Consider the following 15,543-nt stretch of genomic DNA (forward strand, 5'->3'; position numbering starts at 1 on the left):
AATAAGACCAGCAACTGTTGGCGATGTGTGCTACATTCACAAACGAGTGAACTGTAAGCACACCCCACTCGGGGGTGAATATATTTCTATATGTTTAAACAGTCCCTAGACACACAGTCCTAACTGCCCCCATAACTGAAATAACCTGAAAGGAAAACATCAAACCAGCCAGAGTCACATACCCCAAGATTAGTACCTGCACCTTGTTCATTCAGCACAGGGGTCTCCTTCTCTCCCTCTCATGCTCCCCTCTTTGTGGTCCCATTTGCTAGCATATGCTGGTGAAACTACAATTGCTGTGAAGCACCTTGGCCAGGGACTTCCTTCACGTCACCAAGAAGAGTGAGACGGTTAGCCTGGCTAGACAGCCTGGCCCAGAGAGGAGATCGTGAGCATTAGACACCAAACAACTACTTCCACAAGCATCATATAGACCCTAACGCACTCCGCCGAAAAATCAACGTTTTCTATGGATGGGGGGAGAAAACCCAATTCTGCAATGAGCTAGATTTGTTGTTAAAGTTGCCTTAGGTCCCATCCGCATTCAGCATGCTCCAGCCAATGGCTGAAGGGATTTAGCAGGACTTCCTCAGACACTGTTGCTCTCGGCAGTCAGATGCACAGGTACTGTGGTCGGGGGACTGTCTCTCTGGAGGCATTCACAGAAATATTAGCACTGCCCTGCAGGGTCGGAAGGTAGACAGTCTTGCTCACTATCCTGTTGTGATGGGATTCAGGGGCCCCCAAGCTCTGCACTCCATCCACAGCCAGAAGTGACTCTCACTCAGCAAGGGGAAGAGAAGGTTTATTAGGTGACAGAGGTGCGGCCTGGTACAGACTTGTCAGCACGGCTACCAGCAGTGTTCTGTCTGATCCATGTTGAGGGAAGGAGATCCCCCAGAGGGAGCCCCAGGCCTGGGGTGCCAGGCTCAGACCTGGCCTGCCTTTATCCCTATCCAGCCTCCAGCCTAACTCACCCTAACTGCCTGCCTCTGATTCAAATCCAGCTGGGTTTCTCCCTGCTCTTTGTTCAGGGACACAGGTGTTACCTGACAGCTTAGGTTACAGCCGTCGCAGTCATCCATAGCCTATGTGAGCTGCTCAGCCTATCACACACACACGCCCTCCCCACTACATCATACCTGCCTCCAGCTGTAACCTGTACCAGAGCTTTGGGGGAAGTGTACAGTACGGTGCAAATAAGGAGTGATCCATCTTGTCTGCCATTCCCACCTTCTGGTAGTCAGAGGCTGAGGGTCGCTCTGAGCATGGGGTTACATTCCTGTTGGCATCAAAGGAGGAGGAGGTGACAATGGGGAGGCAGTGATGAGGAGTGAGTGCGTGGGAACGGGCTTGGGATGAGGAGCCAGGCAAAGGGTGGAGGCCTGGGCACGAATGCAGTACCAAGGAGAGGTTAGGGTGGGGCCCTGGACTGTGAGGAGGTGCCAGGGAGGGGTGGGGTGGTGGGACTGGGAGAAGGAACCAAGGTGCAGCAGGGTGATGAGGAGACATGCGCTGTCTGAGGCTGGTGTCCCAGGGGAAAATAAGATGAGATCGTGTAATTTATAGACTGTATCGTAATCAAGGCAACGATTTTGTCACGCAACTTTTTGATCAGTGTCATGGCAGAGGTGGGTGGAGGGAAATCCCCTCTTCAGAGAGAGGATGGGGTGTTGGAGAGCAAGCCCCTCCCAGCAAAGAGAGGAGGTTGCGGGGGCAGGACAGCCAGAGAGGGAGCTTATCCCACTGCGGAGGGGAGGCAGGGGCGCTGGAACAGGGAAGGCCCCTTTTAAAAGTGGGAAGTGGGTTTCAGGAGAAGGGACAGCATGGAGGCAGTGTCACAGGGAGTGGGACAATGCAAGGGTCGAGGAGAAGCAGTGTGGGAGTGTGATATCAAGGGAAAGAAGCGCTATAGGGCTGGAGCCTCAGGAAAAGGGGTGGTGCTGGGGCAGGGCCTCAGGAGGATGGGGCAGTGCAAGGGTGTGGGGGCGAAGAGCCAGCAGGATCCCAGTGACAGGAGGCACTGTGGGGTGCAGGTTCAGGCACTGGTGGCCCCCCTCTTCTAGAGAGCTTCTGCTAGTGCTGATGGGAGGCAAGTTTCAGTCTAGGCCTGGGGAGAGGGCTGGAAAGAAAAGCCACTCAGGTGAGGAGGACACCTTCTGGATGGTGGGAGGAAGGCTGCAGAGGGAGCTCACCACAGTGAGGAAAGGAGGCCCCCATGGGCAGGGGACCTGGGTACTGAGCACACCTTGACAAGGAAGGGAAACCCAAGGCAGGGGGTTGGAGCTGGAGAGCGAGTTCGCCTTTCAGCACAGGCTCCTGCTTCATGGGACTGGGCCCAGCTGTCCGCTCCAAGCATTGCAAACCTGTCTCCTCAGTCCCAGCATCCCTCAGCTCCAGCACTGCCTCCCCTCTGTCTCCACCCACAGAGGGGAGGATGCGCCAAAGCCAAGTGGCCCTGTGAGCACGTGAGCCAGGTTGCCGCGGTCCCTGTGAAATCACACGAGTGTAGACTAGCACCAGGTCGGAATCAGGTCCTGTAGGTGTGTTATAAATGTTCATATTCTACCTTCTCAACATCCCTGTCCAACTGACGAAGAAACTGATGCACAGAGAAGTTATGTGGATTGCCTAAGCCCAGCCAGTGGCCAAGTGTCAGACATGAGCAACTAGCAGCCATTGATTGCTTCTTCTAGGCCTGGGGGCCTTTCGTTTCAGGAATATTAATGTAATGGAGGCGTGATCGGCAAAGAGCAGTCTGCTGCTTAAAATCACTGCGGAGACTTTAGGTTTAGATGGCTCCGAGTCAGAACTGGACGTAGCTTTTCGAAGCCCTCGTAAATTACCCATGCAGGATGGAGGACAGTAAAAGCCTGTTGGGCTGGGTTACAGTTGGGAGATGAACAGAATTTCCATCTCCCGCAATGGTTCCTTTAACACCGGTGGATCTTTTATCTTTGCTAATGATACCATTGCGCTCCTCCTAACTTCCCCTCTAGTGCCATTGCTCGCTTGCACCCACTTTGCCTCAAAGGGAAGGCAGGAGGACATGTTTAGGAAACAGTTCCGGAGCACAAACCTATCAAGACTGGATCAGATTCTGTTTTGCCATCCCAGTGTACGTCAGCAGAATCCAGGGGAGCTACTCCGGAATGTGATTCCCCCTTCAGTGCATTTTTTTAGGTTCAGTGTGCCTTTAATAAGAGGCAGACTGTCCTTCCCACAAGGCCAAGGTGGGTTGTAATGTGGCATAAAGTAGAACAAAAATGATTGTTGCAATTCTCCCAGCTCTGTACAGTCCAGTCTGCCTGGTATAAACACCCTTGCAGTTCAGTCTGATCTCACAGGATGGGTTATTGCTGGCTGACCTAGAGAAGGGTGTTTGGCGATACAGGACGAGATGTCCAGGATCTTCCCTTTGCAGAATTAGGCTGGCACCTTGTTAGACTGCAGACAGGATTGCTGAAGCTAACAGCTTGTCCCGTTGTCTTTTAAGTCTGTGCTGTGGTGTCCTTATTGAGAGTTTGTGTGTTGCTTTCCTGTTTGCTCTTCCACATCAAGTTGTAGTGGTACAGTCATCCAGGGAGTCCCACTACCCCACTTTATAACTTTTCAGTGCTGATCAGGTCATAAACCAGCAATGGAAAACTGAGGCTAGTGAGTGGGCTGCGAGATCGTCGTAACCAAGACCGTCTCCCAGGATAAGGGAGGCTAGCTCACTGCCCAGGCATACCTAGAATGTGCAGGGTATGCTGACTAATAGCAGCACTCTGATTGGATGCAGAGGAAGCATGTGACTCTCACAGTCAATGCTGTGTGCAAGCAGCACGCACCTCGCTTCCCGTGTGCTTGTTTGACACGTTCATCACTTTAGTACTACCAGTAGGAAAAAAATGACTTAGGCAAAAAACAGCAGAAACTGGCAACTCTGCATGTAGGCAACTGTAAATGAAACATCTCACGGGCCATACGTAGATCCCAGATAGGCTGCATGCGGCCCACAGGGTGCAGGTTGCCCACCGTCATACACGATATTCGGAAAATGATGACATACCAGCTCCCTGTCTGTCACGGCAAGGGTCAAAGTCAGTCATCAAAGCAGCAGACCAGATTCTGCCCTCACAGATACATGTGCACATGTATGAACAGTGCTGGCTTTGGCTCCGTAAAATTAAACGTTACCAGCCTCCTTCTGTCCTGCCCGCTCTGGCAGGAGGCATCCTGCAAAGTAGGGAAGGACAATGTATGTCTTGTCTGGAAGGATGAGCAGATCTGTAGCACTCCACAGGCTTGTGCAAATATTAGTTAACTCGTCCTCACAACACCCTTGTGAGGCAGGTCAGTATTGTTATTCCCATTGTACAGAGAGGTCAACAAAGAATTGAGTGACTTGTTGAAAGCCAGCCAGTAATTCAGCATGAGAGCAGGGGTTGGAAATCCACAGTTTCTGGCCATCTCTTCCATATTTCAGTTTGTAGGTTCATGCTGCCTTCTCAGGATGTTAGGAACAACTGCATAGCCTGCCTTTCATCAGACGTAGACTCCAAAGCCAGACAGAGCACTGGACTGATCTGCATAACACAGGCCAGAGTTTCTAAGATGATGTTTGCGATATAATTTTGAGTGCTGGTTTCACTGAGTAAAGAGATTTTCAGCCACATTCACAACATCGGAGAGTTCTTCACATAGCATCGCTGGGTGCAGTCTGATGAAGCATCATCCCTTTGAGCCACTGGCTACAGGTTCTTTCTTAGATCCACAAATGAAGACAGGCATCTTGGTAGCTATCACTTCTTCCCACAAGGTTGGAGAACTGGGAGGTTTGATGATAAACCCTCATTTACTCTATTCATCAAAGAGAGTCTCTTTGCTGGTCCACCCCAGATTTTTACTTGAGATATCCCCAGAATTTCATAGTAACCAAACCATTCATCTCTAGGGTTTATTTTCCAAAAGCCATGTTCCATAATCTAGACATCAGGGGAGCATTATCTTTCTATCTAGATAGGACCAAACCTTTTAGAAGATCTCCTGGATTATTTGTACCCTTTGATGACAGAAACAAGGGTTGAGCTGTTTTGGAGCAGAAGTTTTCAGAATACATCTCTAGATGTATTAAGATATGCTGCAACTGAACTCATCAGCAGCCCCCTTTAAGAGTGAAAGCACATTTCACTAGAGCATTTTGTTCGTCTATAGCCTGGCTTATAGAGGTGTCAGCTGCAAACAACTGTAGAGTGACAACATTGTCCTTAGGGTGTACCTTTGATCCTTAGGTCTTGGTGCCAGCTGCAAGACTGGATGAAGCTGTAGGCAGTGCAGTCATTTTTTGCATAGTTATTGGACTCTGCTCTGAACTTCACGTCTCTTTAGGGGGTACTATTTGGGAGTCCCCTATAATAGAACACCCACTGCGACACTGTTCGAAGAAGAAGCAGAGGTTACTCACCTTGGCTACGTCTACACGTGCACCCAACTTCGAAATAGTTTATTTCGATGTTGCGACATCGAAATAGGCTATTTCGATGAATAACGTCTACACGTCCTCCAGGGCTGGCAACGTCGATGTTCAACTTCGACGTTGCTCAGCCCAACATCGAAATAGGCACAGCGAGGGAACGTCTACACGCCAAAGTAGCACACATCGAAATAAGGGAGCCAGGCACAGCTGCAGACAGGGTCACGGGGCGGACTCAACAGCAAGCCGCTCCCTTAAAGGGCCCCTCCCAGACACACTTTCATTAAACAGTGCAAGATACACAGAGCCAACAACTAGTTGCAGACCCTGTATATGCAGCACGGACCCCCAGCTGCAGCAGCAGCAGCCAGAAGCCCTGGGCTAAGGGCTGCTGCCCACGGTGACCACAGAGCCCCGCAAGGGCTGGAGAGAGAGTATCTCTCAACCCCCCAGCTGATGGCCGCCATGGAGGACCCCGCTATTTCGATGTTGCGGGACGCGGATCGTCTACACGTCCCTACTTCGATGTTGAACGTCGAAGTAGGGCGCTATTCCCATCCGCTCATGGGGTTAGCGACTTCGACGTCTCGCCGCCTAACGTCGATTTCAACTTCGAAATAGCGCCCAACACGTGTAGACGTGACGGGCGCTATTTCGAAGTTACTGCCGCTACTTCGAAGTAGCGTGCACGTGTAGACGCAGCCCTTGTGTGGTAACTGGAATTCTTCAAGATATATTTTCCTCTGGGAGCACAGTTACCTGTCCTCCTCCTCATGTGCTTCAGAGTCTCTATTGTGGGGCTTAGCAGTAGAGAAGAAACAGGGCAGTGTGCCCACACAGCCCGTATAATCTTGATGCGGGGCATATACAGGGTACATGAGCCAGCTGAATGGACACTGCTACCAAAAATCTCCAATCAGTGGTGCAGGTCACAGTCACAACTGGAGAACTCACAGAAATAGACATCTCAAAGATCTGGAGTTCTGGCACAAGGTGAGTAACTTCTCAGTCCCTGACAATAACCAGATGGGACAAGCCAACCATGTAGTTTTCCATCAGTAAGCAAAATGGAAAAAACAAGGCCCTAAACCAGCAGCCAGAATCTTTATATGTAATATAACACTTCACGTCACTGTAGCAGATTGTTCAGTTGTCGGCAACACACAAGCAACTGTTCAAAATATACTGAAATACAGATTGCCTTGACTTACTGCGGCATTCATCTAAATGATACTTTAGCTGCTCAAGGGAGATCAAACCATTGCTTCTTAATGGTACATGTTTTATGACTTATGTTAGTTACATAAATTCTTCAGCTTCAAAGTCAGGGGCACATTGCCCATTGGCTACAGCATAAGAAATGAAGGTCTGGAATTCTGAGTTTTGTTTGGAGCTCCAGCAATGACTAATGTATGCCCTTGTGAGAGTCAATTAATCTGTATCAACTGAGACCATAACACTGTAGTAAGGTAGCCGGCGTGTATGTGTGCTCCCTTACTGAAAGGAATCTGAACAGCCCAACAGTTTATCATAGACCCCGTGCTACTAATGGCAATTCTCCTTAGCTCTGGGTGTAGGGCAGGGGTTGACAACCAAAACAGTAAGAAGAGCCATTTTTTCCAATTTGGTAAAAAACTCAATAATTCAAGAGCCGCAATTCATGTGACTATGAAACAACCCTGAATAAATAATGTCACAAAAATGCCACCGTTTGCAGCGCCCAGGTGTCGGGATTTGTGATTTGAATGGAGAGAGCTGAGCTCTGCTGTTGGTAGAGAGTTTTAAGTAACGGTGGAACACAAACAGATGATAACCCTAAAATTCCTAAACAGCTGCTAGTTTGCTGGAACATCCAGAGGAGCATTGTGAGGTTTAATGCCTTAGTGGTGGACTACGCTGTGAACGTATATTGGTATAATTTTGTAATTCAAGGGAGTGGAGGATCCATGTCCCTGAGCAATGCAGTTATGTCAACCAAACTGCTGGTGTAGACAGCTCTGTGTTGACATGAGGGTTTCTAACTTATGCCTCTTGGGTAGGTGGAGTGCCCATATTCTTCCACAGGCAGGCCCACCAACGGGGGCAGTTGCCTCCAGGCCTGTCATTTAGCAGTGGCAGTGGTGGCTGGAGCTCCAGACCGCTTTGAAGTGCCGTGGCAGCACTACTCCAGCTGCACACAGCTAGAGGGGAGGGCAATGTCACGGTGCAGGTGGTACTAAGAGCAGACAGGCCTCGGCCCTGCCCCCGCCCTTTTAGCTCCACCCTTTCCAAGGTGTGGAGGTGGGCTCCCTCCCTCCCCCCTTGCCCTGGGGCCCATGGCAGCTGTTGGCGCCACTGCCCATAGGCACAGATAGCCTCTTGGCTAAGCAGTACAGCAGCGCTATAAATGTAGACCAGCCCTTAACGTTTTACATCACAGCTGAACAGTGCTACTGCAGTACCAGGCTTTTTCTCAGTATCTTCAGCAGCAGTACTACAAAGGCCTGGAGCCTGCTCTATCAGAAACAGTTTAGATTAACTCATCAAAACACACAAGTGAGATTCATACAGTGCCTGGAGCGCATGCAGCACGGCTGCATTTAATGTGTGCACTGAATCATATACGCACCGATGCCATTTTTATTAAAAGCCACAAAATGCTTGAAACCAATTAATACTCTGCTGACTTTATTAATGCCTTGGCGTGGAAAATGAAAAGGTTTTAATAGAATCATTTTTAAAGCTTTTCCTGGATACATTTTTAAAGTAGCCTCAACCTCTGTACTTCCAGTGGTTCAACTAAGGGCGTGTCTTCGCTACCTGCTGGATCGACAGGCAGCGGTCAATCCAGCAGGGGTCGATTTATTGCATCTAGTATAGACACAATAAATTGACTGCCAAGACCCATCAGTTCCGGCACTCCACCAAAATGAGAAGGATAGGCGGAGTCAATGAGAGAGCATCTGCTGCTGACTTACAGCTGCGACAATCTCATGGGAAGCAGACCTAAGTACATTAACGTCAGCTACATTATTCATGTCGTTGAAGTTGCATAACTTAGGTTGAAGGCCAAAAATACAGCCACCAGGCTTATTTCAGATATTGGCAGGACTCAATATACATGCAAATGGCTCCTATCCTATTTCTGTCATATACTTTTAAATTATTTTGAGGGTACAAGGTGATAATATTTTTGTTATTTAAACAATGTTTCATCTAAACTTCTCAAAGCACTTTCCAAACATTGAGCACTCCTGTCCGAATATAAACAAGTGGTGATGCTGAAATGTCAAATGACTAAATATTTTGACACAAGGGCTACGTCTACATAGCACACTACGTTGAAGTAGCCTATTTCGAAGTAAGAACATTGAAATAGGCTACTTCAAAGCGTATCGTCTACACGTCCTCCAGGGCTGGTGCCGTCGATGTTCAACGTCGAAGTAACAACGGGGAACATCGAAAGGAGCTACCCCAGAAGGAAATGTGGAGCGTCCACACACACAAGCGCTCCCTGTCGAAATAAGGAGCCAGCAAAGTCTGCGGACGGGGTCACAGGCTCGACTAGCCCTTCTGGGGCAAGAGCAAGCTGCTCCCTTAAAGGGTCCCTCCCAGACACACTCAGCCTGCTGCACAGCACAAGGTCCACAGAGCCAACAACTGGTTGCAGATCCCATGGACACAGCATGGACCCCCAGCTGCAGCAGCAGCAGCAGCCAGAAGCCCTGAGCCAAGGGCTGCTGCACACGGCGACCATAGAGCCCTGTACGGGCTGGACAGAGCATCTCTCAAACCCTCAGCTGATGGCTGCCATGGAGGACCCAGCTATTTTGATGTAGTGGGATGCAGATCATCGACACACGCCCTACTTCCACGTTGAATGTCAAAGTAGGGCACTATTCCCATCTTTGGATAGGAGTAGCGATTTCGACATCTTGCCGCCTAAAATCAATTTCAACATCAAAATAGCGCACAGCGTGTGTAGACACGATGCGTGCTATTTCGACGTTGTGCCAGCTACTTTGAAGTAGTTGGCTAGTGTAGACACACCCAAGAAGTTGAAGCCACCATATTAATTGTGGGTGCATTGTCAGTTGAAAGGACAGTAGCAAATCAAAGTGCAACTAGTTGAACACTATATCACAATTACTGAAAACTACAGCTCTGGACAAACTAGAGAAGGTGGCCTCGGATTTGGTTGACATTCAGTGTCGGTGTGCTATACATTCAAACCGATGAGGATCATTACTCAGACCACCCAGAATAGCAGGACTCCAGCAGGGACATAATTTCTGAATCTTTGTGGTATGGTGTGTCATTTGTATGTTGTTATGTTGCACATCAATAACACAATGCCAAGACAACAAGTTGTGAGGCAAGTTCATAAGCCAAAGATATCCTTGTGTAGGCTCTGTAAGTTACTGAGGTGCCCCTTAATTTCCTGCAAGCAGGAGAAGTCATAGGTGGCAAGACTTCCCAGCAGAGATGATTGATTGGTGATGCTGGAATTTGGTTCTCGATACAAGTGGGATTATAGAATCTCCTTCACAAACAGGAGCAGTAAGCTTCTAGAGGGGTAAACAAAAAAGAAAAAATCTAAAGGAACTGCAGATATAAAACAAAGGGCAACATTTCTTGCTCATCAGTTCCATGAGCGCCTGAGGTTTTGTCACAGCCTTCTGATGGGACACTTACTCTAGTTCATCCTAACAAATGCCACCACAGCTACTGCAGTCTTCCTGCTGGATGTATAAAGTGCTGGGAAGTGTGACAGCCCCTGTATAGTCTGTGACAACAGCCAGGAATGGCATCACAGAGTGCAGCAGGTCAGTGCTCTGGGAGAAAGGGAGGTTGCATTTCCACCACTGTTCTGTCTTGGATTCGAGCTGATAGAGGTCTCCAGAAGGGCCTGTCTGGCAGAGGTTGCCAGGAGATGTACTGAATCAGTACAACCCTTGGCTGCTCCACCATGCCCCCCTCCCTGGCCAGTAGCATCCACTTTTGAGGTGTCACTGGTGAGCATAGGGGTATTTAGATGTCTCTCCAGTAGAATCTGCTGGGGACCCTGGAGTCTGTGGATGGATTCATAGATTATAAGGCTAGAAAAGAAAGGTGCTTACCTTGTTAGGCCTTTTGTGCACCACACAGGCAATAGGACTTGCTTCAATTAGCTTCTCTTTGAACTACGACATATTTTTAGACCAGGGGTCTGCAGCCTGCAGCTCCAGTGCCTCATGGGGCTCTTTAAAGACTTCTTTGTGACTGTAATTGCAAAGAAAATAAACCCTCCTGATTATTTTTGATAAATTTTGAATGTCTAAAAGCCCCAAAATGAACAACTCGTATCTAAATAGCAAACAATATGTGATCTCAAAATGTTGGATAACGCCCCCTAGCAGCCTCCAGAGAGACTGAGAAGGTTCAGCAATGAAAGTCAGTGATACAAACACACATGTAAAGTATGAGGAAATAGAAAATGCGAAAAGTTTGTGACTGTCCTGCAGTAACGAAGGATCACATTACAAATCATTGTGTGTACACTGGTCTTAAAATAGGGGATACAAACATATGGTTTGATGTTATTTATTAAGGACCGTTTTGTATTCAGATGCATTACAGGTCTTGAATTATTGAGTTTTTTACCAAATTGGAAAAAATGGCTCTTCTTGCTATTTTGGTTGCCAACCCCATCTTAGACAATCAGCAAATCTTAATTTTAAAATGTCCCATGATGGAGCATCCACCTCACTGTCCTTTGTAAGTTGTGCTAATTATTAATAATTCCCTCATCTGTTAAAAATGTCTACCTTTGGTTCTAATCTAAACCCATCCAGGTGTACTTCCAGCACCTGGGTATTTTCCCACCTTTGTCAGCTATATAGACAAGCCCTGTATTATCAAATTTCTATTCCCCAGGTGGGTACTTATAGACTGTGTGCATGTCACCCATTAAATAGATTTAACTCCTTGTGTCTTTCACTCTAATGCATGTTCTCCAATTCTCTGATCACTCTCCTGATTCTTCTCTGAGCTCTCTCCAGTTTTTCGCCATGCTTCCTCAACTGACACCAGCATGGATGCAGTATTCCACTATCAGTCATGTCAGTGCCAGATACAGAGGTTATTTAATATGTCTGCTCCTCCTTGATATTTTCCTCTTACCACATTCCAGGATCACATTACCCTTTTTAAACAAGGGCTCCCGTAGCACCTTAAAGCTTTCATGGGCAAAACCCCATTTCGTCAGGTTGCATCTGGTGAAGTGGGATTTATCCATGAAACTTATGCCCAAATAAATTGGTCATTCTTTTAGGTGCCACCAAACTGCTTGTGATTTATGTGGGCACCAGCTAACATGGCTACCCCTCTGATAATTACCCTTTTGTCTACACTGCCTCTGTGGCAGCTGATTAGAGCAGAATCTCAGTCAGACCATATTGGCTGCACTGAAGTCAGTGGAAGACTGCTGATTTACACCAGCTTAAGATCTGGCCCCATGAGCCCACACATATTTCCTTATGATGTTACTGCTCCTGAGTCAACACAGTAATGTCTTAGGGAATTGTTTACACAGTTTGAAAGCAAACCATTTAAAGGGAAGCTTGGCAGGGTGCAGAAATCTAAATGCTTCATATTTCTGACGACAATGCTGGTCTCATTCACTAATGACCAAAGCTGAAATTTAATGAATGATCCGGGGTTTCCGCATTATTCCACTTGTAGTCTTTTAATAGCCTGCTGGTAATTTCAAAAAGAAAAAAGGATGCGTATGCCCTCTTGTGGTAGGATACTGAACAGGATGGATTTTCTAATGAAGAAAATTGGGTGATGTATGGAAAGGCCCCAGATGGAAGTCTGTGACAAGAACTGATACATGCAGTACTGAGATATCCATTGACTCAGGGTGTGATGCGGTACCACATACATTTACAGCGCTGAGTAAATTAATTCTCATGATGACGATCAAAGTTGGCGCCACTCTTTCTGGAGCAGAGACTATTTTAAAAGTTCTTCCTTCAGGACACTAAACAAAATAATGCTTTCTGTCTACACTAGACTAAGCAAGATGACCACAGATACACAATTCTAGCTATGCTAATTGCACAGCTAAAATGAACGTATCTGCATTCGGCTAACTTGTCTATCTATACAGGGGAAGGCCAAAGAGAGACTCTCCTGTTGACTTCCCTTGCTTGTTGCATCTTGTAATGAGTACAAAGATCAATTGTGAACCCTGAGAGGTCGATTTTGTGCATCCATACTAGACCAGTGAAATCAGGCCCTAGAAGATTGACCCATCCTCTGGGGTAGTGTAGACATAGCCTAATATACATTGTGCTTGATTCCTCTGCTGTGTGATGCAGATTCTGAGTTATTTGTTGTAAGCTCTGTGCAGAAATACACAGTCAGCTTTCTCTGTTGCTCACTCACAACTCTGACAGAGTAGTTTTGCTGCTTCCCCTGAGAGTACTCCATTGAGCGCTGAACATGTTCTTGCCTAGGAAAGCACGGTTTAGAGGTAGCAGCCAGTTCCCAATGAGATCCTGCCCCTTAGCCCTCTCATATGCCAACATACATTGGCTGAAACAAAAAGCAAGCAAGGGGCTTCCAAAGATCTCATCTTAACTGACCAGGTTAACTGGGATTACCCCTCAGATCCTCCTAATTCCCCTGTGTTTCAATTTTTAGGTTTGGGAATTGGGAGTCCAGAGTTTTAATGCCATGTTTGCCACTGATTTCTCATGGCATCTCAGGTGCGCTCCTGTATCTAACCTGACACCATGTCTCATTTCACTGTCTGTAGAACAGGGATGGTAGCAATATTCCCATGCAAATACAAAACTGCCTCACTAGATCAGACCTAGTATCTTGTTGCGATAGCCAGGACAGGTCGCTTCAGTGGAAGGAGCTAGCAACCCTACAGTAGGTAACTTGTCCCCAGGAAAACTTTCTTCCTGACTGCAATACCTAGACATTGAGTCATACTCAGAGCAGGAGAGATTTATACTTCATGCAAATCTCTCTATTCTATTTTGACCCTTTACTATTACAATTCCAGGGGTAAACAGTGAGGTAGCAAAATTTTCCCGAACATGTGTGACACAATTAAACAGCCCCGTAGCCCAACCCCTTGACTCAGCTGCCAAGGCCCAGCTGCAGGTGTGTAATTGCAGTACAGACCTACCTTAAGAATCTATTTTTTTAACTCTTCTTGGTGTCACAGGTGCTCCCCTTCAAAAATATTAATAAACAAGACCATCCCGTTCAAAACTGAGCCAATTAGAAGTAAGGTAAAACATGCACACCGCTCGGTGCTCAGTCTACCCTGATGCCTGACTTGTCCGCTGGCCAAGTAAAGGAAAAGCACAGAAGAAACAGGATGTCTTTCTAGCTTACACGATAAAATCAAGCCTGTTCTATAACTGTTGTACAAGTGATGGTCAAGGACACCTCTTGAATATGATTTCCTAATGTCAATTTATCATCAGGTTTATCTTTCACCCAGAAGCAAACAAACCACTAATGAAATTCTTTATTGTTCTTAACAGGTTCTGACGGAGAATGGCTTTGGCACAATCACAACAGAAATCCGCGAGGCTCCAGAGTTCTATTATGCTGAAAATTACCATCAACAATATCTAAGCAAGAACCCCAATGGCTACTGTGGACTCGGAGGGACTGGAGTTTCCTGTCCTGTTGGGATTAAAAGATGATCTGTGCTCATCTTTGTATAGTGCTGAACATTGTAGAGTGCTTTTGCTAGAAACATGAAGTAAAGCAACTTGATGTGCTATTTGCTGATTCATCCTGGAGGATTTCTGCACCAAAAAATTTCAAAATTTTTTGCACAATATTTTTGAATTCCGTAAAATTCTGCATATTTTAGTTGTCAAAAGAACACAATATAATCACGCGAGTTCCAATTATTGTGATAATTTATTTCAAAATACCTGTCAGCAAGCATGTCTGTAACAACACAGATAACAAAGCAATTCAGGAAATGATTTTTGACAAATAGATTCCTTACTAGGCATATTAATAGAGAACTTGATTTATCTTTGTTGACAGATATCTTCTGTTTCTGTGAAATTAAATATGTCATTTAAACAAAGTCATTATACAAATACAAAAGTATGATGTACAAAAGTTTTGCAATGACCCGGGGTAAAATGGATTCTAGCTACCTAAACTTGAAATAAGACATACAATTTGCGCTAGGCAAATTGCATAACTTATTTCAAGTGTCGTTCAAAATAAGCTATTTTGGCATTTGGTGCTGTCTAAACAGTCCCAAATGTCAAAATATTGCATTATTTCAAGGCATCCTATGCCTGTTATTTCAAAAACTATTTTGAAATGATAGGCACGTGTCAAAGACACAGAGCAGCTATGTCAGGATATCAGGTTCTGACATGTAGATGTAGCCTGAGAAACCAGAGCTTTGATTTATAGAAAGCGTTCGGAGGGTTCTTTTAACAACAGGAGTCATGTCATGCTTTGGTTTCTTTGATGGGGTTGGGGATTTTAATTTCTCGGAGTTCCCCATTTGCAGCAGTATATATTATGACCCGTGGTGCCTATTTCCTGAAACAATTTTAGTAAAAAAAAATAATTTTATAATCTGAGAGGGGTTTTTTTCTGCTGGGCCAAAAAGTGTGTAAATACAAGAAGATTCAGTTTGGCTTCCAACACTTTGAGGAAGCACATCACGGGTGTTTTCTGAACTGAAATATATGATGTGTTATGTCTGAAAAATGAAGCAAATATAATAAAAGGCTGCAAGTTGCTAACTAAGAAAATCTGGTGTTCCATCTGTGTGGCTGTGTATGATTATAAAGTGGATTTCAGGTTGACTTTAAAAGCTAATAAACTGTAAAATTGTCATTTTTGATACCTCAGTAGCACCTAAGTGCCTCAGCCAAGATTGGATCCCTATTGTGCTAGGTGCTGTACAAAATACATAGCAAGAATCAGTCTGTGCTCCGATGAATTTGCAATAATAGGACAGACCCGGAGTGGGAGCTGGAAAGCATCATTATCTCCATTTTGCAGATGGGGATGTAGGACACGTTTGCCCATGGTCCCAAAAGGAGAGTCAGCACCAG

The 15,543-nt window shown here is 46.2% G+C and overlaps 1 protein-coding gene across 6 annotated transcripts in view; it reads left to right on the forward strand.

Moving 5' to 3' along the window:
• Window positions 1–15,282, forward strand: part of MSRA (methionine sulfoxide reductase A) — a 461,942-nt gene extending 446,660 nt beyond the window's left edge. For 3 of the 6 annotated variants that reach the window (XM_074991478.1, XM_074991480.1, XM_074991481.1), the window contains one exon: window positions 13,987–15,282. In XM_074991478.1, the coding sequence (XP_074847579.1) occupies window positions 13,987–14,151 (165 nt within the window). In that variant the 3' untranslated portion in view covers window positions 14,152–15,282. The remainder of the gene's footprint in view (window positions 1–13,986) is intronic. The other 3 variants (XM_074991476.1, XM_074991475.1, XM_074991479.1) reach the window with 3 other exon arrangements.
• Window positions 15,283–15,543: the final 261 nt, after the last annotated feature.

The sequence above is a fragment of the Carettochelys insculpta genome, chromosome 3 (assembly GCF_033958435.1).
Source record: "Carettochelys insculpta isolate YL-2023 chromosome 3, ASM3395843v1, whole genome shotgun sequence".
NCBI classification, from domain to species: Eukaryota; Metazoa; Chordata; order Testudines; family Carettochelyidae; genus Carettochelys; species Carettochelys insculpta.